Source organism: Psammomys obesus, unplaced genomic scaffold (assembly GCF_907164565.1).
Source record: "Psammomys obesus unplaced genomic scaffold, mPsaObe1.curated_primary_1811, whole genome shotgun sequence".
Taxonomy (NCBI): Eukaryota; Metazoa; Chordata; class Mammalia; order Rodentia; family Muridae; genus Psammomys; species Psammomys obesus.
This window is the reverse complement of record NW_026585797.1, coordinates 29,394,249-29,417,388: the sequence shown is the minus strand read 5'-3', so window position 1 is coordinate 29,417,388 and position 23,140 is coordinate 29,394,249. Positions and strand designations below refer to the sequence as shown.

The 23,140-nt window shown below is 38.6% G+C and overlaps 1 protein-coding gene across 1 annotated transcript in view; it reads right to left on the bottom strand.

The window, feature by feature from the left end:
- Positions 1-23,140, bottom strand: part of Tbc1d32 (TBC1 domain family member 32) — a 233,866-nt gene that overhangs the window by 198,039 nt on the left and 12,687 nt on the right. Inside the window, exons 4-10 of the mRNA XM_055599402.1 lie at positions 14,171-14,239; positions 9,520-9,645; positions 7,849-7,927; positions 7,627-7,730; positions 7,478-7,539; positions 5,547-5,691; positions 2,769-2,828 (exon numbers count right to left, since the gene is read on the bottom strand). Coding sequence (XP_055455377.1) covers positions 2,769-2,828; positions 5,547-5,691; positions 7,478-7,539; positions 7,627-7,730; positions 7,849-7,927; positions 9,520-9,645; positions 14,171-14,239 — 645 coding nt within the window. The remainder of the gene's footprint in view (positions 1-2,768; positions 2,829-5,546; positions 5,692-7,477; positions 7,540-7,626; positions 7,731-7,848; positions 7,928-9,519; positions 9,646-14,170; positions 14,240-23,140) is intronic.

The following is a 23,140-nucleotide window of genomic DNA, read 5'->3' as shown; positions in this document are numbered from 1 at the left end:
ACTATCACTTTTTGCTGTAACGCTTCTCTATAGTACTCTCAACCCATTTTCAAAAAAGAAAAATGTGACTGTCACCTAAAGTGATTTACAATAAAAGTTGCTTGAAATCATGCAATTCACAGTTAAGTGGACAGAGCAAGAAAAATCATCCTGAGTGAGGTAACCCAGACCCAATGGTACAAATATGATATGCATTCAACTTAAATGTGGATATTAGCTGTTAGGTCTTCAATCTGGATAATTAGATCACAGAGTTAGGAACAAGGAAAGAATGAAGCATCTCCCTAGGAAAGGAAAATAGGATGAATAATTGTTAATTAAGGCGGTGCTGGAATGGGAGGATGAAATGAGAAGAGGGAGAGAAGGAGAATATAAGACAGGAAATAACAGGAGGTGCAGTTAAAACTAAGGGCCATTTAAGGGATTATATGGAAACCCACTTTTTAAGAGTACATACATACATGAAAATAATCTAATTGAAGTCAGCACATGACTGGAAAGAAAAAGGCCCAACTAATCATCTCTCATGACCAAATGGAACTTCTAGTTTCAAGAGTGGTTTACATCTAATTGAATTACTGGCTAACGGGTGCAATGGAAACCCCAAAACCACACATACTTTTGCCAAAACTATTGGTTGCTCTCCACAAACTGAGGAAAAAGGCCTATTGCTGAAAATAACACCTACATAACTCACCAAAAATGGAGAATTCGAGTTGGTTCCTACCTGGAGCCTTCAAGCCAACTGACTAGTGTTCGTGGTACAGGAAAGTGCTCAGCACACTACCAGAGGGGAAAGGTAAACAGCAACCCTCTGATCTACAATGGTGACCTGTCTGCAAGATATGCTAGGGTGTTAGTGGTACAAAGCTGTAGAAGTTGGCTAGTAGTACGTCAACTTGACACAAACTAGATAGAGTCATCAGAGAGGAGAAAGCTTGAATTGAAAAAATGCCTCAATAAGATGGGGTTGTTGTCAACCCTGTAGGGCATTTTCTTAATTAGTGATTGATGGGGAGGGACTAACCCATTGTTGGTGGTGTGACCTCTGGGCTGGCAGTCTTGTAAGAAAGCAGGTTGGGCAAGCCATGAGAAGCAACCCTCTCCACGGCTTCTGCATCAACTCCTGCCTCTAAGTTCCTAACCTCTGTTAGTCCCTGCCCTCACTGTTTTTGATGATGAACTATTATATAGAATTGTGAATGAAATGAACCCTTTCTTCCCCAAGTTTCATGGTGTTTCATCAGAGCAACAGTGCTCCTAACTATGACAGAAAGAAATCAACCAATATCTAATTGGATTTAAGGCCCACTCCATAAGATGGAACCCACACATGACACTGCTTGGGTGGCCAAAACTCTGAGACCAGATAAGCCAAGAACCTAGGAGAAAGAGCAATACCACTGTTCTGCTAAAGAAGCATAGCAATAACATGACTCCTTAACAACATTCTGCTATACTCATGCATCAGTGGCTTGTTCAGTCATCATCAGCAAAGCTTCCTCCTGTAGTAGATGGAAATAGATACAGAGATCCACAACTGGACAATATACACAGAGTAAGAGACCTTGGAACAATCAGTCCTAAATGGGATGTCTGAATTAAATCCCTCCCCTCAGGGCTCTGGGAACACTGGAAAAACAAACAAACAAAAACAGGTATGAAGATTGTAAGAAGCCAGTAGGACCAGAAGACACCAAGGACCCAAGGCCTTCTAGACACAACAGAACCAATGCATATATGACTGACCTCAGAGAGACTGTAGCAATGCACAGGGCCTGCACAGTTTTAAGACAGATGAAGTGCCAGCACTGCAAAGGGAAGTGGACACAATCCCTAACCCAGAAGCTATCTGCAGCTGGTAACCATTCACAAAGAAAAAAAAATTGTTTTCTCCAATAGTCTCACTGGGTATACAAATGACACTTAAGGGCAGGCACCGTGCCCAGCAGCTGCTGATCAAAATAGACCAAACACTTGAAGTTTTGGTTGTATACCTAGCCTTAAAGGCTGACCCATCTCTCCAGCCCTCAAACAAATTCAACAGCATTTGTGGAGAGTTTGTTTTGTTTTGTTTACACTTGTTTTATGTCATTTCTGTGTGTGCAAGTATATGTGTCTCTGAAACTATGTGTTCCTTGTACTCTGTGTTTGACACTTTTTCTTTCTGGTCATTTGTTTTGTCATATTGGTTGGTTTTATTTTTTATTTTTTATTTTTAGATGACTGTTTGTTTTCAAACAAAAGAGAGCAGGAAAGGGTAGTAGGGAGGAACTGTGATGAGTTAGGGGAGGAAAACCCAAATCAGAATACATTGCATGAAAATAATCTGTTTTCAATAAATAAATAAATAAAATATAATAACAGTTGCTATTTTCAGGAACTTTTGAGCAAGAAAAAAATTAGTTTTTCCTAATACACTTCACCTTCAAAAAAATATACTTTCAACTGAAAACATAAATCATCACAGCCAAAACAATACTTCTCACAGTTCAAAGTTCTCACTTACACTTCATATATTCAGAAACTTGCCAATCCTTGCAGCTAAGTTTTCAGTTCACTAACTACTTCCCAACTGTTTCCCTTACTTCAAGACTCAACTTGTATCTCTTTACATTTCCTAGAATGGTAGTTTAAGGAAACATTAAAAGAGAGTGCTTCATTACCCAACATTAATCACTGCCACTCAACTTTGCATATTTAAAGCAAGACATCACATACCTTTTTACAATATTATGTTTCATCATAAAAACAAATGTGTAGCTTACCAATGATTTATATTTCTTTTCAAGAAGTCTTAGTACTGCAGTTCTGCTGTAATATGCATGCTAAAATTAAAGAAAAAGGCATCTAATGTTAAAGGTATAAATTTGGCATATTTTTCCTCCATCATTTACAATATCATAAACTACACCATAACTTAAATTTAAAATATTATAGTCAATGCCAAGCAGGTTTTCCTAAGCACAGTGAATCACACTCATAGTAATCACGGGAATCCAAATTACATAAAAAATAGTATCGTTCATTTATTGACAGATTAGAAGTGAGGGGAACAATTCATACCAGTGCTTGGTCCAAGAGAAAATATGTAAATGAGAGGGAAACAAGACCACCAGTTGTATACTGACTATGAACACAGACATCTGCAAAGGCGAGGCACTCCAACAAGACAGCATCTCTGTCACCTTATATCAGTATTATTTTTAAATAAATGGCTATGCCCAAAATGGCTTTATTTCTTTAGGGCCAAAAATATATAGGGAATTAAAATGCCTATAAACACAACATTGTAAAACTACAAAGAAAACTATAACTATTTTAGCTGAATTACGGCCAAAAATAGATGAAATTAAAACACATACATATGTAACATTGTAGAAAGCCAGGGAAAAGGATAATTATTTTAACTAAATTATGTCAGGCAGTTTTAATGTTTAAATTTGCTCCTTCATTTTATTAAGAACAATAAAAATATTAAAACTTAATTTAAAACTCCACCAGAAGTCTGGTAATATAATTTTCATCTCATTAGATAGTGCTTTTATTCAGAGTTCATCAAAATCCTGTGTGTTTTAAGCCTTTGGCTTAAATGTTTAAAAAATAAAAGTTAACCCATTTCTCAGTATTACTAAAGAAAATACACTGTTGTAAAAATAAAACTTTTAGTATTATCCTGTTTTGCCAGGCACGTTAATTCACACCTATAATCCTCAGCACTTGGGAGATGGAGACAAGAGAATCAGGAGTGCAAGTCCATTTCATCTTCAAAATAAGCTCAAGACCAGCGTGATTTACAAACAGAAAGTTCTGAAAAAGAACCCTTTGCATTTTTATCAGCAAGATCGGCAAACTATAACCCTCAAACCAAATCTCCCTACTATGCATTTGCATGAATAGTACCTTAGAACACCCTGCAGCTGTTATCATTTATTGAAAAGATAGATGCAAAGACTGTCCAGTCCACAAGGCTAGAGATACTCTAGCCTTTTACATAAAATTCCTGCCAACCCTTGCTTTAAACAAAAAGGGTATAGGAGATTGAGATGAATTTCTGTTGCTTTGATAACACAGATAAAACAAAATGTTCTACCATTTAGTTTTTACAATCTGTTTCATTCACTTATGCATTTAAAATCAAAATGTTAAGTGAGAAAGCCTTACTAACACTTATTAGAATATAATTTCATTTTTGTTTTAAACTAAGATCTAAACATACTAATATATTATATAAATATGAATCTATATAAACCTAGGGTTTAATGGTCATCCCTTTGTTGTATAAGGTTTTAATGTGCGTTTAGATTTTTGACATATTATCATCAATAAAGCCAGTTTCATCCTTGAGAAAATTAAGAAAAAGTATCAATGCAGGGAACAAAAGACTCTGGTTAATTAAATAAATTGATTTAATTAATAATAAAGTTAAATTATGTATCAAACATAGGTAATGCAAGGGGCTGGCACTAGAGACAGAGCTGTGTTCAAATTAACTGGGCAGACATCACAGACTTGTGACATTAAGAGACAGGGCAGCTAGGCAATCGTCAAACTGTCCTGCTAAGAACTACAGGAGAGGGTCTCTGCTTGTACAGCACGTCCTGTCTCCTCTCTCTGCTCCACCGAGAAAAAATACCTAGACATTGTGAGAAAGATGAAGACATAAGTATAGATGTCTGTGTTGCTGCTGCTACTGCTGCTACATAAGGGCCTCTGTAATTCTACATCAGCTGACACGGTGACAATACAAAGACTGCTTTCCCACCACTTTCAGTTTGGGGCTGTCATAAGCTCCACTGCAAACCTCCAGCTTTAGGCATTAAACACATCCCCAAATCCAGATTCAGGAAGCAACAAACAGAAACTGATTTGAGATATTATCCTCTAAACCCAAGAAAAATGAGCCCTGAATCCTTGTGGCCTGAAACATCTATTAAATTTTTTTATGTTTTTAAATTTTTATGATTTATTACAATTTATTCAATTTGTATCCCAGCTGTGGCCCCTCCCTCATCTCCTCCGAATCCCACCCTCCCTCCTTCTTCTCCATCTATGCCCCTTCCCTCCTCCACTGACAGGGGAGATCTTCCTCCCCTTCCCCTAGCCTATCAGGTTTCATCAGGACTAGTTACATTATCTTCCTCTGTGGCCTGGCAAGGATGCACGCCCTCCCAGGGCTGTGATCAGAGAGCCTGCACTGAGTTCATGCCAGAGAAAGTCCCTGTTCCCTCTATTAAAATGTTTAAAGCATTTAGATTCCTGACAGTGAGGATCCTTGGTAGACCATTCATCTTTAAGGGTATTCAACTGGATCACCACTTAAAATCCTATCATGACTTTGACTAGGCAAAAAATCCTAGGCAAAATAGTTTTCCCATGCTTTAGATCTAATACTCCCAAACAGGTCACTGATGTCACTAACACATCCACATGGGTACAGATTAAAGCATTCAAACATGCAGAAAAGCAATTACAAGTCGGCACACATCAGGCACATAAACACGGGCTAGTCACTGAAATGACAGAGAGAAAACACTTTTCCTTACCATCCATTTTTTGAACCACACAGCTTTAGTATCAACTAATGCAAAAAAATAGATGGGATCCAAAATCTTCTGTGAGACAAGGTGGCTTTGATCGTGTCTGACTGATAACAAGGACAACGTACTCTCCACAATCTCCTCCATATACCTGGAGTTTGGGAAAGAATTTTTAAAAAAAGAAAGAAAGAAAGAAAAACAGTATATGTAAGATCAGTGATGTTCTTATCCTTATAAAATAACAATGTGTCTCAGCATCTGCTTTGATACACTGATAGGCAGAGTCTTTCAGAGGCCCTCTAAGGTAGGCTCCTGTCCTGTTTCTTGTTTTCTCCTACTTCCAATGTCCATCCCATTTGTCTTTCTAAGTGAGGATTGATCATCTTACCCAGTCCTCTTTCTTGTTTAGCTTCTTTAGGTGTGCAGATTTTAGTATGTTTATCCTATCTTTTAGGTCAAGTATCCACTTATAAGTGAGTATATACTGTGTATATCTTTCTGCTTCTGGAATACCTCACTCAGGATGATCTTTTCTAGATCCCACCATATCAAAGCAGATACTGAGACTCATAACCAAACCTTGGGCAGAGTGCAGGGAATCATATAAAAGAAGGGGGAGTTAGTAAGACCTGGAGAAGACAAGAGCTCCACAATGACCAAATATATATGGGCACAGGGGTCTTTTCTGAGACTGATTCTCCAACCAAGGACCATGTTTGGATAAAACCTAGAACCCCTGTTCAGACGTAGCCCATGGCAGCTCGTAATCCAAGTGGATTTTTTAGTAAGGGGAACAGGGACTGTCTGTAACATGAACTCAGTGGCTGACTCTTTGACCCTCCTCCCCCGAGGGAGAAGCAGCCTTGCTAGGTCACAGAGGAGGATACTGCAGCCAGTCCGGATGAGACCTGATAAATCAGGGTCAGGTGTAAGGGGAGGAGGACGTCCCCTATTAGTGGACTAGGGTCAGATGGACTTAGAGAGGGGCAAGGAGGAGATGAGGGAGGAAGAGTGGGATTGGGAGGGAATGAAGGAGGGGACTACAGCTGGAATACAAAGTAAATAAACTGTAATTAATATAAAAAAATCAAAATAAAAATAAAAAATAACAATGTGGAATGTAATCTTTAGAATTTCTTTAATATTTTCTGTAAATGGTAGAGGATAAGAGCCACACACAGTTTTTCCACTCTAAAAACTTAAATTCTTTCTAGTTCAATACTCAAGTCTCCAAAAGTAACTTTCAGCTTTGGACTCAAAGATGCTCTTACAACCTTATCACAATTTCTTAAATGGAATGGAAAAATAACATTTAAGAAACTTGTCCAAAGCAGAAAACATCACTAAAAACTGAAGAAGTCAACATCCTATTTCCACAATGCTTTAGATGACATAAAAAGAATACTTGAGTAGAACCATTTACACAGCAAGTACAAATATACCAAAGAAAACCTGTATTAACACCTTTTGTCCTAGTGTGTGTCAATGTTGCTGTGACAAACACCATGATCAAAAAAAACTTGGACAGGAAAAGGTTCCTTTTAGCTTACAAGTTATGCTCCATTATCAAGGGAAGCCAGCTCTTCTTGATGAAGGCAGGAATTGAGGCAGAAACCCTGGAGGCACTGCTTACTGGTTTGCCTCCTCAAGCCTGCTTCCTCTAGCTCACTAAGCTATCTTTCTTGTATGGCCCAGGCCCACAGAAGACACTCCCTACAAGAGACCTCCAACTATAAAAATAACCCCATAAGGCCAATGTGATAAGGGCAGGTCCTTAAATGAGGATCCCTCTTCCTAGGTGATTGGGTCAAGCTGACAGAAACTAAGTGCATATTGAACCATGTAAATCACTGAAGACCACTGTTCCCTTCTGTCCTTGAAACACTAGAGGGGCTCAGCCCCTCCCTGCCTTACATTGCATTAGTTGGGAGACTTACTTCTCTGGGTGTCGAATCCAAAACGATGGAACCTCTTTCTGATACTCATTCAGAAGACGAACCTATAAGCAGGGCACAAAAGCTCTCAAAATACTGTAATTCTGAAATATAGGCCACTCTACATAAAGCACGCTGTAGTAAGCAGATACCTTTTTCAGTAAGCGGGTCACATTAGAACTGGTTATGTCTGCTCCAGTTGAAAGAGTAAGAATGTGATTTTCTCTAGAAAGAAAGTATAGCTCCAAGTATTTAGCTGAAAACCAAAGTGAAAATATACAGTCATTATACTGTACAATACTTCTGGAAAGTCATTGCTTATGCATTTTTAATTATGTATAAGAAAAGCATTTGTAGTGATATAATAAACCTACCTAAGCTTGTATAAATTTCCTTGGTCATGTGTAACGGTGAGAGTGTAAAAGTCTGTGCATAGAACTTTAATATCCGGTCCTACAGAAACAAGACAAGCACATCCCATATAAGCGTCTTACAACAGTATAAATGGAACACTTTTCATATTTATACAGAAAATAAACACAAACACACTACTCAGAAACCAGATGACGGATGAGTCTACTTTTAAAGGCCCATTTTTGTTGAGCAAAAAGTAAAATTAACCACAACTAATAGTAAAACAGATGACAAAGTGCATTGTAGTGAAATCTGGTAACTGCAGGTAATGGGAGCAGAAGGCAGGAGGAAAGGATGGTCAGTGAGTGCTGAGAAATGAGGCTAAAAGCTTGCATGGAGTTTCTTGAGTTTTTAATGGGGTCATCCAAGAGTGGGACAGGAGGCAACACCACATTTTAAGACCTCACATTTCCAAGTCCAGGAATTGTTTCTTCATATTTAACTTTTGTAAATATTTAGGCATTTTTCTAGTAAAATTACCTATTCCCTAGGAAAAAAAATATTATATAATGTTTTTAAATTCAAAATTCAAAGAGAAATATCACAAAATAAACTGAATAAGTAGTAAATGTAGTTAAGACATGCCTGACATTACTAGGCATTAAAATGGTGCCTGTCCCTTCACTTTCTTTATAACCACTTAAATATCATAAGAAAAGTAATTCTACTAATGAAATACAAGTTTCCATTAAATAAAAACAACCTTGACTCACATTTTCTAATCTACAGAAACAAAATTAATAACCTTGTTTAAATCACCCAGGCTAATATTTTCACAGGAAATTGGACCCCAGATGGCTAAAGATATCTTCCAATAACTCTAAGACATTCCCACTGAACAAAAACTATTAAGTATTTGAAGTCCATGTTTATAGTTGCAGTAACTCATTAACATCTGTAATTTTTCAACCACACATAAAAGTACTACAGAACAGCAATGATGTAGCTAGCAGCTTAGAGGCAGCACAAACATAAAATAAAAGGGTGGCATATTTGTTTGCTACTCCAAAATGATTTGATCCTATCTCCAATTTTATTTATAACAATTGTTTGTAATTTCTTAACATATGTATTGAGCTGAACCTTGCTGCATGGAAATGTACAACAGCAAAATAAAGCAATTTGCAATGACTGACTAGAAACTTTTAAGGTATACAAAGTTATAATTTCTAAAATAAAGAAAATACTCAAGCATGATTCTCTTCCATCAAATACAGGAAAAATACAGGCAAACTGACAATTGTATTTCTTTCTACCTTTGAAATGCTAAAGGTGACCCTAAAAATACCACCCCCCCCTTGAAGTTCTCATATCAAAGTTTTTATAGAACTGTAGAATACCCTCTGGGGCTTGTAACTTTGCACTGCATCCAACTACTAGACAACCATCTTTTCTCTTTTGATATAAATGACAAAAGTGGTTCCCAAGTCATTTCTGCTCCCCACACTAATCATGTCTCCACTGATAGAAGAGTGTGATTTTAAAAAGACAAATGTATCTAGGTACAACCCTAACAGTTTGCCTACTGTCTCTGTCGTGGTTTGAAACTCTACAGCTCCACATTTGAGCTCCCAAGAGAAATGATCAAATCCCACTTGGGTCTAGAAAAGCAACTGCCAGCATCTCCTCACCGTGAACATAGGATCTGGATCTGACAGAGATGTGGTCAGCTTTTCACACAGAATGGTCCAGTTTTCACAGTTCAGGACATCGGATGGAGGAGCTGAGCAGAGTGTTTGTAATGCTTCGTATCTCACCTACAGATTTTCAAATAACACAGACATTAATGCTAGAAGAATTTCAATTTCCCCAAGACATTATGTAAAATACTACTAAAAGGCAGAACCAGAGAAGCTACTTTTTAATGAGGCCCATTAGAGAATCAGATGCCCTTTTATAAAATAACTCTTAGGAACACTTTTTTTAAATAGAGAAAACAAAACCAGGTTATCTTTTGTAGTGAAATCAGAAACCATAAGTATATTAGTGACTATGTTTCAGCTAAGAGAAACAGATGATGACTGCACCGGAATCACCAAGCAGCCTTTTCCAGTGGACTCCTCCCAGAAGTTGCCCACTGGAGTGGCTGTAATTCGAGCACAGTACCCACATAGGCCCTCGAAAAGCATTTCCATCCCAGCCTCTGTGAACAGCTCCCCTGGAACAATCTGATCAAACATTCTCATTTTTCTGCTAGACCATATTTTCTGACCTTCTAGTCACTGAAGAGGAAAAACTTAATTCAGCAGTGAAATGCAAAATTGAATTTCTACATTCCCCCAGAAAGGCTACTTATTAATCAGACATCTTAGAATCCAATCAGGATTCATCTAAAGTACTATGACCCAAGGGACACGCATGGAGAAGGCTCTACTTCGGTAGAACAGAGCTTTCTTTGCATTCTCACAGCTGCTAAAAAGCAATACAGCAAGGCCAAGCTTCTACTCAAAGTCTGGTCAGCTGAAACAACTGAAGCCCAGTGAGTGACAAGGAGGCATTAGAGAGAGGAGCAGAGACCTCCATCACAGACTCAAATTTTTAGATGACAGGAAAATGTGGGATGCTTGAAAGTATCTTTAGTGTCCCATCCAGAAAAAAAAAGTCCTAAACACACCTGTGAGACAGGCTTTTGGGGCACTAGAATGAGGGTTTGAAAAATCAGGAGAATCCAATATTAAGTAATTTCTCATTTACAGTTAACTTCTAGAACAAAGTCCCATTAAAAAATTTACTACTTGAAAGCAAATAAAAGGTTTCTGAGTAAGAATATATTTACAATTTAAACTGAAGGCAGAATTTTAATATATAAAATAGTATCATAACCAGTTTCTTTTAGAAATCTTTACTAATAATCAAGAAAATGCAAAATTCCAAAAGGAAAATAAAAGTATTTTCTGATTTTTTTTTTTTTTTTTAGTTTTCAATGGCATAAATTGTAACTATTCACTTAAACTGAAAAGCAATTCATTTGAAAAGATGAGACTAAATGACATACCCAAAGATATAACTAACGATATACCTTCAGCCAGTGTCCCTCTCCAGATGACCTGTCTCAAGTGGCCCAGCCAGGAATGGACCAACAAATGCTACTCTAAGCCTTAATCAGAAAAGCAGCATTTTGCAGTGAACAGAGCTTGATGCAGAGACCCATGGCTGCAGAAGATACTGAGAACAAGTGACAGCGGAGGAATCCATCTTAAATGACACATTCGTACCATCTCTGCAGGGCTTGGAATCACTACATCAGTGGGTCGAGAAAGCAGGAAGATAAGAAGGATTGTGAAGCACCCGCAGTCAGCTATGGATGGGAGAGGAACTCATGGCACCTGGGACCTCAATTATTGCCAACTAAGAGATTCTGGCAGAAGGAAAGGCACAGTACCCAGTTTTGTACCCACTGCTGAGCCCACAGGCTGCAGAAGACAAGTCAAAATCTAGGGCCGCACAGACAGCCTTAGTTAAACTCAGAGAGAAACAAAATAAAACAAAAAGTCATGAACATGAGAAAAGAGATTTGGGCACATAGGGTCTGGCAGGGTTGAGAGGGAGCTCATAGAAGGTGGAGTGAGTAATCAAAAAATATTAAATATATGTATGAAATTGCCAAAGAACAAAATCCATTAATAAAAACTTTTTAAAAATTTAAGGAAATTCAATTCTGTGACACAAACTTTGAGATTCTCATTACGGATGAATCTCATGAAAACTGATTTACTAGGCTATAACACTAGATATAGTTCCTCTCAAAGAAATCTGTATTTTAAGTTGATAAAAATGAATGTGAGCGATTTTAGGGAGAGACGCAAGAAAAAGGATTGAAAGTAACCAGTAGATACTGCATTCACATGGGCAACTGTATAAAAGGAAACTCAATTAATTTCTTAAAAATATAAGAAAATATGACCAATGTTGTTTAAGTGAAGCAGCAAAGGAAATATGGCAGAAACATGGGAGAAATTTTATAAATATAATTAAGATTAATCGTTTTAAGAGAAAGATTTCCTTATTATATATAAAGGCTATCATTTTCCTTGTCTGTATATGCATTAAGCTCCACTATTCCTGATTTTTCTATTCCCATATGCTCTCTGGCTCTTGCAAAACACGTATTTCCAAAATAATTTATCTGACTTACAGTGGTGGTTTGAATGAGAATGGCCCCTGTAAGCTCATGTACTTGAATTCTTGTTTTCCAATTGGTGGAACTGTTTGGGAAGGATTAGATGTGACCTTGTTGGACGAATGTGTCACTAGAAGTGGGCTTTAAGATTTCAAAAAATCCCTGTGATTCCCAGGGCTCTCTCCCTCTGCTTTGTGGTTACGGATTGAAATGTGAGTTCTCAGGTATTCCTGTACTCTGCCTGTGGACTCTAACCCTCTGAAACCATAAGCCCAATTAAATGCTTCCCTTTATATGTTGTATTGGTCCTGGCGTGTTAACACAGCAATAGAAAAGTAACTACAACACCTGTCTTCCATTCTCACTGTAGCCTTTTGGAACCTAACAAATGCTAATTTTAACTTTACGTTAGTCTTATGAGTTTTTCTTCTTGGGTAAATTTCTTTTTTATGTATTCTTTTACATTGCTATATTTTTAAAAGCCCTGTCCCCCTTTATCCTCTTACTTTGATAAAATTTCTTTCTACCAACTAACAATATAAGGATGAAACTCCCCCACTAGACTTTAGAGTCTTCACATGGCTCTGGTCCCAGCAAACAGCTCAAACAAACCTCTCTTCCTTCTCTTTACTAACATATTTCTAAAAATGAAGCCATATTAAATTCCCTTTAATAAACAAAGAACAAGTTTATTTCTTCCAATGAAATAATGTGAAATATGCAATTAGGAACACTTTTAAATGCTTACTGTTATCACTTTTGAAAAAAAATCAGTTTCTGATTCAAACTGACTTTCTAATAAAATAAAATATCAAGAATAGTAATTCCTAAAATCTCTCAAAATGTGAACAAGCATAATTTAGTATTTTTAGAAGGTTTTTCATTATATAATTTATTTATTTGCAGTATGAAAATGAATGTGGATGTGGGAGGGAGCACGTGTGAAGTCGGAGGACTTGCAGGCATCAGTTGCTTTTTCCACCATTTGGGTCCCAGGAACTGAACTCACATCATCAGGCTTGGTGACAAACATTTCACTTGTCGATCCATCTTGCTGCCCCAGACTCTTTTGTTTTCTTAATACGTTGTTAAAGTTTCAAGTATATAAGTTGGTGAGATGTTTGTTGAATTATCAGTTGCAAAATATCAGTTGCAAGACCTACAGAGTCAGTTAACCAGGGGATGGGGGGTCGCTGTGGAGACTGACGCACCAACCAGGGACCATGGATGGACTAGACCTAGGCCGCCTACACAGATAAAGTCAATGGACAGCTTGGTCCTCATGTGGGTGCCCTAGTAAGGGGAAAGGGGACTGACTCTGACATGGATTCTGTTGCCTGCTTTTCGATCACTTTCTCCTGGCGGGGATGGCTCACCAGGCCACGGAGGAAGAGGATGTACTCAGTCCTAATGAGACTTGATATGCTGGAGTAGGGAGTGCTTCCCTGCTCTGAGGAGTAGGTGACAGGGAGATAGAGGAAACATGGAGGGAAGGAGGCCACAACCAGGATATAAAATGAATAAATAAAAATTAAAATTAGAAAAAAACAACAAAAAACAAAATATCAGTTGAAGGAAAAAAGTTGGTAAGATCTATTGTATGACACAATTTGTATTTATCATGTCTTATAATACTAAAAATTTGTCAGGTAAGAATATAAGCCACTCAGAATCAAAAAAAAAAAATTAAAGGCTAAGTATGGGCAGTAATATATATGTTTATTAGCTCAACTTAGTCACTAACAATTATATACATATTTCAAGACATTATACATGATACTTACCATGTTATCTATTAAAATAGTCTTTAAATAGTTTGCCACATCTTCTAAAAGTGGAACAAGCAACGGATTATTTTTAACAATGAAATATTGAAGGGGATAACTATGTAAACAACCACACATAGCTTTATCCCTTTTGATCATGAAGAAAAGGAGAGAAGAAATCAAGGAAGTGACTACATGAGCAAGATGTGAGTGTCTATTTCAGACAGAAGTTAATCAAGATTACCAACTCAGGACTGCTTATAATAATAAAGCCCTATCGTCTACAAAACAAGAACTAAAAAGAAAGAGGGAAAACCACCTGGCTACTACTGATCACAGTCTAGACCACAAGTTCATGGTATCTGACTGAACTTGACAGCTGTCCTTTAAACTCACCTCTTTAGGTTGTCCAGGATCCAACTGATCCAAAATCAGTTGTAGTTTTCCTTGACAAAATTTGTAACTCTGTAATGAAATTGATAGAACAGACAGTTATTAGTAGACTTCCAGAAGGACCACCATAAATGACTGTGTTAACACAACTGAAGCACACTGTCACTCTGAACAACAGAAGAGTGATCTGTCTTGGTTAGGAGAGACTTGTAACTTTGGTTTCTTACTATGTTATAGTCAGAACTAAAGTATCTTAACAGAACATTGTACCTTCTGTACATGAAACTGTGTGCTGAGCAACCATAATGTATACAACACTATAAACTCAAAAGATATTAAAAAAAAACAATACACTGTGTATGACATGACATAAATAAAATAAAAATGACCAAAGCAAACAATAGAAAAGCAGGAACAGCAAAGCCACATGGCTGCCTATCCTTCTGGGTTACCCTCTTCCCTGGGCTTTCCTTGGCCTTTGTATTTGGTGACAGTTTTCTCAGTAAAGGCCTCCATCTGGAAAGCAGTTTATAGTGCACCCACAGGCTCCTCCAGAGCTTTACACAGCTGCCCACTTACCACTTACACCTTAAAGAAACGTGCCCTGGTGACACAATGGCAATCTGTCTGCACCCTTCATGACACTGCTGCTCTCGACAGCATGATGTCATTGCTGACAGTTCAGAGTTGGGCAGGGGTGTGTCTCCTAACTGCACATAGTTCTGGAACTTGTTCTTTTTCACTTTTGCACCTCCATACCCAAAGAGTACCTAGCTATGGAGCTAAGTACCAAATCTTTTGTTCAGTAGAAAAATTACTCTGAAGTTACGCTCTGTCCTGTAGTCTTTCTCTGGAGAGAGAACAGGCCTAGCTGCCCCACAACAGAGTCCAAAAGAATCTGAGATTGTAGATCAGACAACTTAACCTTTCTTTAAAGGCCTTCAAAACTGGGGCTGCAAATATGGATAAGGGAGTACTTGTTGCTTTCTAAAGGATACGAGTTGGGCCTCGGCAGCTCACAACTGTTGGCAACTCCAGTTTTAAAAAATCCAAAGACCCCCTCCCAACCTCCATAGGTGTGTGTGCGTGTACATGCATGCATGCTTGCATAGGCTCACTTGCACACACACACATCACAGTATATACTCACACAGATACACAATTTTACACATAAAAATTAGTTTTAAAAAAGACTACAAAATGTACATTTTACCCATTTTAAAACTATAGTTAAGCCAGTTAAAAGTGAGTACACATTATTTTTTAATTTTTATTTTAGGTTTATTTATTTTTATTTTGTATGTATAAGTGTATTGCCTGTGTCTGTGCAATATGGTGACTGTGTAGGTCAGAACAGAGCATTAGAGTCCCTGGAATTGGAGTTTTAGATGATTATGAACTACCATGTGGGCACTCTGTAAAAGAAACAAGTGCTCTGGACTGCTGAACCATTTCTCAAACCACTGGTGCTATTTTTAAAATATGAAAACAAAGCTCTAGCCTAAATTTCCAATTGTATTACAGCTAAATAAGATTATGAAAGATAATGACAGAATAGACACAAATGTATAAGAAAACAGCTATCATGTTTAGTGCAAAAATACATAAACATAAATAACTTACAGAATAGAGATCTTACACAGAACCCATATAAACACACACCTTTATATATGCATGTTTGAATGTATACAACACATATGTGTATATATATATATATATACACACACACATATATATATATATATGAATGACAGTATATACACTAAAACATGTGCCTATATTACTTTATATACACACTCATTAAATTGGCAGGCAAGTTCATATGTTTCTTCTGCCAGGCTCTTACACCTCTCTCTTACAATTGATTTATGCTGCCATTTTTACCATATAATTTTTACCACATTGTTATAAGTATCCAAATCTCTTACTCATTAAAAAGAAATTTTTTTTTTAAGTCCTGGTTAGTTTTTGCCAACATGACACAAGCAGAGGAACTTAGTTTCCTGTTCTGAGAAGAGGGAATCTCTATTACAGAAATGCATTTTTCTTTTTTTAATATTTTTTTTATTTATTACAAGTTATTCACTTTGTATCCCAGCTGTAGCCTCCACCCTCATCCCCTCCTTCACTCCCTCATCTCCTCTCATGCCACTTCCCTAGTACACTGATAGAGGAGGTCCTCCTCCCCTTCCATCTGATCCTAGCCTATCAGGTCTCATCAGGACTGGCTGTATTGTCTTCCTCTGTGGCCTGGTAAGGCTGCCCCCTCACCTCAGTGGTTGGTGATCAACGAGCCAGCCACTGAGTTCATGTCAGAGACAGTCCCTGTTCCCCTTACTAGGGTACCCACTTGGAGGCTGAGATGCCATGGGCTGCATCTGAGCAAGGGGTCTAGGTTATCTCCCTGCATGGTCCTTGTTTAGAGTATCAGTCTCAGAAAAAAAAAAAAAAACCTGAACCCAGATTTTTTGGTTCTGTTGCTCTCCTTGTGGCGCTCCTGTCCCCTCCAGGTCTTTCTATCTCTCCCGTCTTTCATAAAATTCCCTGCATTCTGCCCAAAGCTTGGCTATGAGTCTCAGCATCTGCTGTAATACCCTGCAGGGTAGAGTCTTTCAGAGGCCCTCTGTGGTAGGCTCCTGTCTTGTTCCTTGTTTTCATCTTCTTATGATGTCTATGCCATTTTTGACTTTCTGAATGAGGATTGAGCATCTTATCCAGTGTGTTCCTTCTTGCTTAGCTTCTTTGAGTGTACAGATTTTAGTATGATTATCCTACAAGCAAGGCAGGAAGAAGCTGTACTCCATGGTTCCTGCCTCTGCTCCTGCTTGAGTCGCTAACCTGACTTTCCATGATGATGGACTATGATTTGGACATGTTAGCCAAATCAACCTTTCTCTACCCAAATTGCTTTTGGTCAAGAAAGCAAACAATAACAAACAAAGCCAAGGACGCAGGATAGAAGTCATATTCAGAGCTCTAAATCCTAGCTCTCTTCTAGCCATGTCATCCTTAACTCCCATTTCTCATCCTCCGTCCTGAAATCTGCCCATAGCATCACCATATCCATCCATGGGCTAACAGAGTGCCTTGCTTTATTAAAATTTGAAAAATTTTCAAATAAACCTCACATTCCTCTGTTATCTATGTAAGATATGAAATGACTGCTTTTCACCTTCAACAGTCTATTTAAGAAGAACTCTGAAAACATAATTCACTGATTCCCACATTAATCCATTCTTATCTACAATACAATTACACATTCCTAACAACTGTGACAAATGGTGAATGAGCAATTACTTGAACATTCTGCTACAGCTGATGAGACAACCAGTGTTATGCTAAGTTGCAGTCAATTAAAAAGATAATCCTTAGTTCTTAACAGAATTCATCTCTTTTAAGTGGTCGCTCTAACAAGACTTTGTGTTTCAGTCTCTTTTGTGCAATATCCCAGACACTGAAATCTCTTGTCTTATATTTTATAAAAACGGGAAGGCCAACCAACATTGTGCTTCCTCAGCTTCCACCCTGCTTTTTCACTACTACTCTCTGGTCAAGCGTTAATCATGAAATATGCTAGTTTGAATGGGGAAATCACCTCCACAGGCTCATGTATTTGACTACTTGGGTCCCCAGTTGGTGGAACTATTTGGCAAAGAGTTAGTGAGTGTGGCATTTTTAGAGGATGTGATTCACTGCGGGTGGACTTTGAGGTTTGAAAAGCTCAGACCACTCCCAGTTAGCTCTCTCTGCTTGGGCTTGTAGGTCAAAACATGAGCCACTGCTCCAGGCCCATGACTACCTGCCAGCTACTATGACCCCTGCCATGACAGCCATGGGTTCTAACCCTCTGGAACCATGATCCCCCAAATTAAACAATTTCTTTTATAAGCTGCCTTCATCATGGTATCTTATCATAGTAATAGATAAGTAACTAAGAAGAGGTTCCATAGCCCAGGCAGCACTTGATGGAAGTCACGGTCTGGCCAAAGCTGGACTTTGAACTCCTGATGCACCTGCATCCACTTCCCAAGTACAAGGAACACAGGCATGTGCCACCACCTACAGTTCATCCTCGTTGTCATTAATGTCCTGTGATCATTCATTGTAGCTAATTAACCCTCTCTCCTGCAGTGAGATTTACCCAACCCTTAATGAGCAAGTTGGCACACACCTGAAATCTCAGCAGCGCCGGATCCATGCAGCAGGTTTGGGAGTTCAAGGTCAGCTACATGGTGAAATCCTGGCTACAAACTTAATTGACTAATTAAAAGGTGGCAATAAAAACAAGACACCAACACTCCTAATCTTTCCCCTGACAATTCTTCTTCTACTGGCACTGGACACACCTTCTTGCTTTCTACAGTTAAACTTCACAGATGATTCACACTACATTAGCTCCAACACACTTTCCTATCATGAGAATCTGGCGTGTTTTGCTACTTGTCATACTGGTAGCATCTGATCTGAAAAAAACTAACTTGACTGTGTCTCCACACCTGACTTTCCACTCTAATCCCAAACACCAACTTCTAGCTAATGCCATCTTCCAAGCCATCAGAGCTTTAAAGAATAAACAAACAAACACACACACACACACACATAGCTATCTATGACTGATACTATCTGCACCAACTCTCAGACTTGCCAGCCATGACTATAGATCCTACTTCTTCAAGTTTATAGATCCTTACTCTAGTCCTTTCCTATTTATTACTGCCAAGCCATCCCAGTCCAAATTCTCATCGCTTCTCTTAACAACAGTGACAGCCTCCTAACTTGTCTCCTGACAACTATGCCCTACAATACTCTTATACCTACAACTGAATGGAAGTCCTCCTGAAGCCACTTCTCTATAAACCTTGAAATGACTTTCCCTTGCTGGACATCAAACTGTATTTGCCCTTTCTCCCACTTTACAAAGTATATTAGAGAATATAACCTTGGGATAGAGGTGAGCATCAGAAGTACAGCACTTTCCTAAGTTTTGCATGTGCAAAACTTTGGATACAATTTCTAGCATTGCACATGATGCAACTTGGCCACAGAGTGTACTTTGTCTCAAATATTTACTCTGCATTCCGGTTTTATAGCTAGAATGTATAATTAATGATTAAAGCATAACCTTTGCCTTCCCCTCACAATCTGGCTCTCATCAACCATTCCAAACTACCCCTATAAAACCTTCTTCCAGTCTTACATATAAAATACCAACAGAATCTCATATATAACACATGTTCCATTGATTCAAAGCTTTTTTCCATTCCCATTCTGAAATATGTTTCTCTGCAGTTCTTTGAGATGAGTTGTCAAGGCAGCTCTACTGAATGGCTAGGCCCTTTTCTACCTCACAGCTCTCCTTAACCACATGTGATTAATATTTGTACTTTTTCTGGCTTAAGCAACACAGTATGCATAGTAGTTGCAGAATACACAGCTCTTAAATGAGAACACACACCAAATAGTTAATACCCCTCTCAATCCCACTGTATCTGCCTTTTTTCCCACTTTCAAAGTGTATTAGAAAAATAGACCCTTCGGATAGAGGTTAAGGGCAGTAGTAGAGCACATTCCTAGCACATGAACGACTCTGGATTCAATTTCCAGTACTGCACATGCAAAGTACACATGAGTGTGCTTCTGGAGCCTGAGTTTCCTGGCCGTGGCCTACTTCATCTTCAAACCAGCAGTCACATTAGTCCAACAGCCCTGAAAGCCTGGACAGCACGGTCTCTACCTTGAGCAGCTTGGGCTTTTCTCACCTAAACTGTAGTGCACTTTTCAACATGAAGGTGGTGTAATAATATCAGTAAGCCCTAATTGCCCCAGGTCCCTCGGTCACAGGTTCTAAGGATTATCACATGGACAACTTACAGAGGACAATTACTCTGCCTGTCACAAGAAACAAAGGATGGCTCATCAGAAAGAGAACATTCTTATTAAGTGAAGAAGAAGAAGAAGAAGCTAATTCTTTAAGCAGGTAACAATGTAAGAGCACAAGGTGACAATTATTATACAACACCTTCTTCATATAAACTGTGCCTCCTGGGTTAGATTTCCTTTAAGAAAACAGCTAGCCCAGTACATAGCATTATAACACAGTGAGCTAGCTGATGCCAAGGTACAAGCTGGTCTTAAAAGACTTCAGACTAGTAAATAGCTTCTCACAGACAGAGGTTTGTTGTCAAATGATAAGCCTCTGACCCTAGCTCCTGAGAAAGATACTTCCAAGTTCTGCAAGTACCAGCAGCAAAGATCATCATTTCCTTGGCCTGTTGCTGGCACTGATTTGCAAGTCAACATGCAGTCCCTGACACTGGATGGACCAGGGCAGGGAGCTACTCTGTGGTCCTCCCACTGGTCACATCAGCCTCACAGTCATGAAAGAAAACACTGCAGCTGATAGTTAAGGAATATTGGGGACAGGACCTTTTCAGAGTGATCCTGAACTGGATCAGCTACCTATTAAAGCATCTCTTTACTAAGCAAAGGCATATCCACACACCTCTGCGAGCAAGTCTGAAAGAGCTATCTGGATGCTCTAACATTGGTATACTTGTTTCAGAAAATTCAGGCATCCCATAATGACCTCATGGACAGAGTTCACTTACAACTCAATTAAACTCTTCTGAAACAGTTATACTCATAAGGAAGATGCTAGATATTCAAGTATTGCCTGTGTACATCCCAAAGGAAGCCACGGATCTGAAAGCATGGTTTCATCTCAAGAATCCAAACAAAACAAAATTTAAAAACAAAGATAATCTGAAATTATGACTTCATTTACTCAAAACCTGAAAAATCTGTTATTCTTCTAATAACTAAAACTAACTTACCATTTCGGAATTAGCAACTGATGAAATCCTACCTACTCGATTAAGCTTAGGTAGACCAGAATACTTTCATCTGGATAGATATATTAACAATGTTTCCTTTTTCTTCTTCTCTTGTGTTTCAGTGTATTAAAAGGGTTCATTAAATAAGTAATAGCATTCAGTGGTGAGCTCCTGAGTCCTAAGATGAAGGTTTCTGTCTTTTAATTTCTGAAGATGCTTGGTGAATCAGTTAAGCTAAGGCCAAGGATGCATTAAGATTGTTTTTTTTCCCAAGAGCCCATCAACAAGAGATTATTATGGGCTATAATGTGGGAACCTCCCAGTCCCTATCAGTCAGTCTGACTTGTGGGGTTCACTGCTCGACACGGTCTCTCCTGACCAGTGATGTAATGGTGACTAAGCACAGCAACTATAAGTCTGCATTGACCACTTCCACAGTCACCACCATGCAACGTTGCAGTCCCAACTGTGGTCACTGTGCATCTACTTTTCAAGTCTTAGCCAAACTCCTCACATCAAGTTTTGAAAGATGCTTTGTGATTATGCCTTTCTTTCTCTGTGGTGCTAGAAGTAAAGCCCAGGCCCCGAGACAAGCAAAGAAGCAATCTGTCTCCATGGCAGAATGGCCAGGGAGCCTTTTTGCAGGTAGAAGTTTGTTGACAAATGATGCAGAGCTGATCCTATAGACCAAGAGTTGCTTTTTAGTTCTGGAAATCTCAAAAACAAATCATCACAAGCAGGCAGACAGACAGACTGACAGTGTTTGAGCAGAAGTCTGTCAGGGACTCCTGGCACATGTTCAGCTGATTTCCCTTGTCTTCTATTAGGATTAATCTAATCTTAAACCTATCTTTTTCCTAGTTCACCTGTAATCAAATGACAAGTATTTCTACTTATGTTCTGGTTAGAGGAAAGGAACGATCTCTGTCCCATTTTCTGTTGGTGTGACAAAAATATCCTGATATAAAGCAACTCAGAAGAGAAATCACTTGAGCTTACAATTACAGGTTACAGTCCATCGCAGAGGGGAGTCACAGAGCAGGGACTTGAACTGCTGGTCATATCACACACAGAGTTGAGAGCAGAAAGGAGGAAGGATGCATGCTTCCTTGTGCTCAGATCACTCTCTCCACACTTACACAGACCAGGATCCTCACTCTCTCCACACTTACACAGACCAGGATCCTCTGCCTACAGAATGGCACCGTGAACAGCAGCCTGGATCTTCTAGCATCAACTAATACTAGCATTCAAGACAGTCCTCTACAGACATACCTAAAAACCTCATTCAGACAATCCCAAGTAATTAAGGTTATGTCAAGCTGACATTTCAAACTGTCACAACCTCAGATTTTTCAGCTGTTTTTTGTTTGTTTGTTTTTAGCTTCTAAGACAGGGTCTTAATATATAAGGCAGGTAGCCCCAAACTCACAATCCTCCTGCATTAGTCTCCACAGAGCATGGGAGTTTTGAGCAATCACACCTGACTAACTAACCTCAAACTCTTTTACATTTAAAAACTTTAATGTTTGAAACTGACAATTTACAGCCACTTTCATCCCCAGAAAATGCACAAAATTCATAAATATTTTTATCTCTATATATCATCTATAAATTAGTTAAACTTTGGTAAAAACTGACAATACACTGTTTCAACTAAAACTTAAGATTTTTTCAATCCTTATTACTTTTTATTCAAAACATAATTTTCCACTTAAGAATTATCTGAGATATAATTATTCATTAAACAACATAATATAGCATTTCATGACCTAAATCCTAATAGGTCACTTTAATGTTTTGTTTTGTTTTTCTGCGTCTTCAAATTGGAAAAAAAAAAATGTTCGTGAAAGCACACATTTAACCTAGAGATTATTAAGCACTGTCTTAAGACATAACTGTGAAATAACCCACCTGATTGAAGGAGGAGACACCATGACTATGACATGGACAGCCCCCCTGATTGAAGGAGGAGGAACCATGACTATGACGGGGACAGCCCCTCTGACTGAAGGAGGAGACACCAAGACTATGACATGGACAGCCCCCCTGACTGAAGGAGGAGGAACCATGACTATGACGGGGACAGCCCTCCTGACTGAAGGAGGAGACACCATGACTATGACATGGACAGACCATG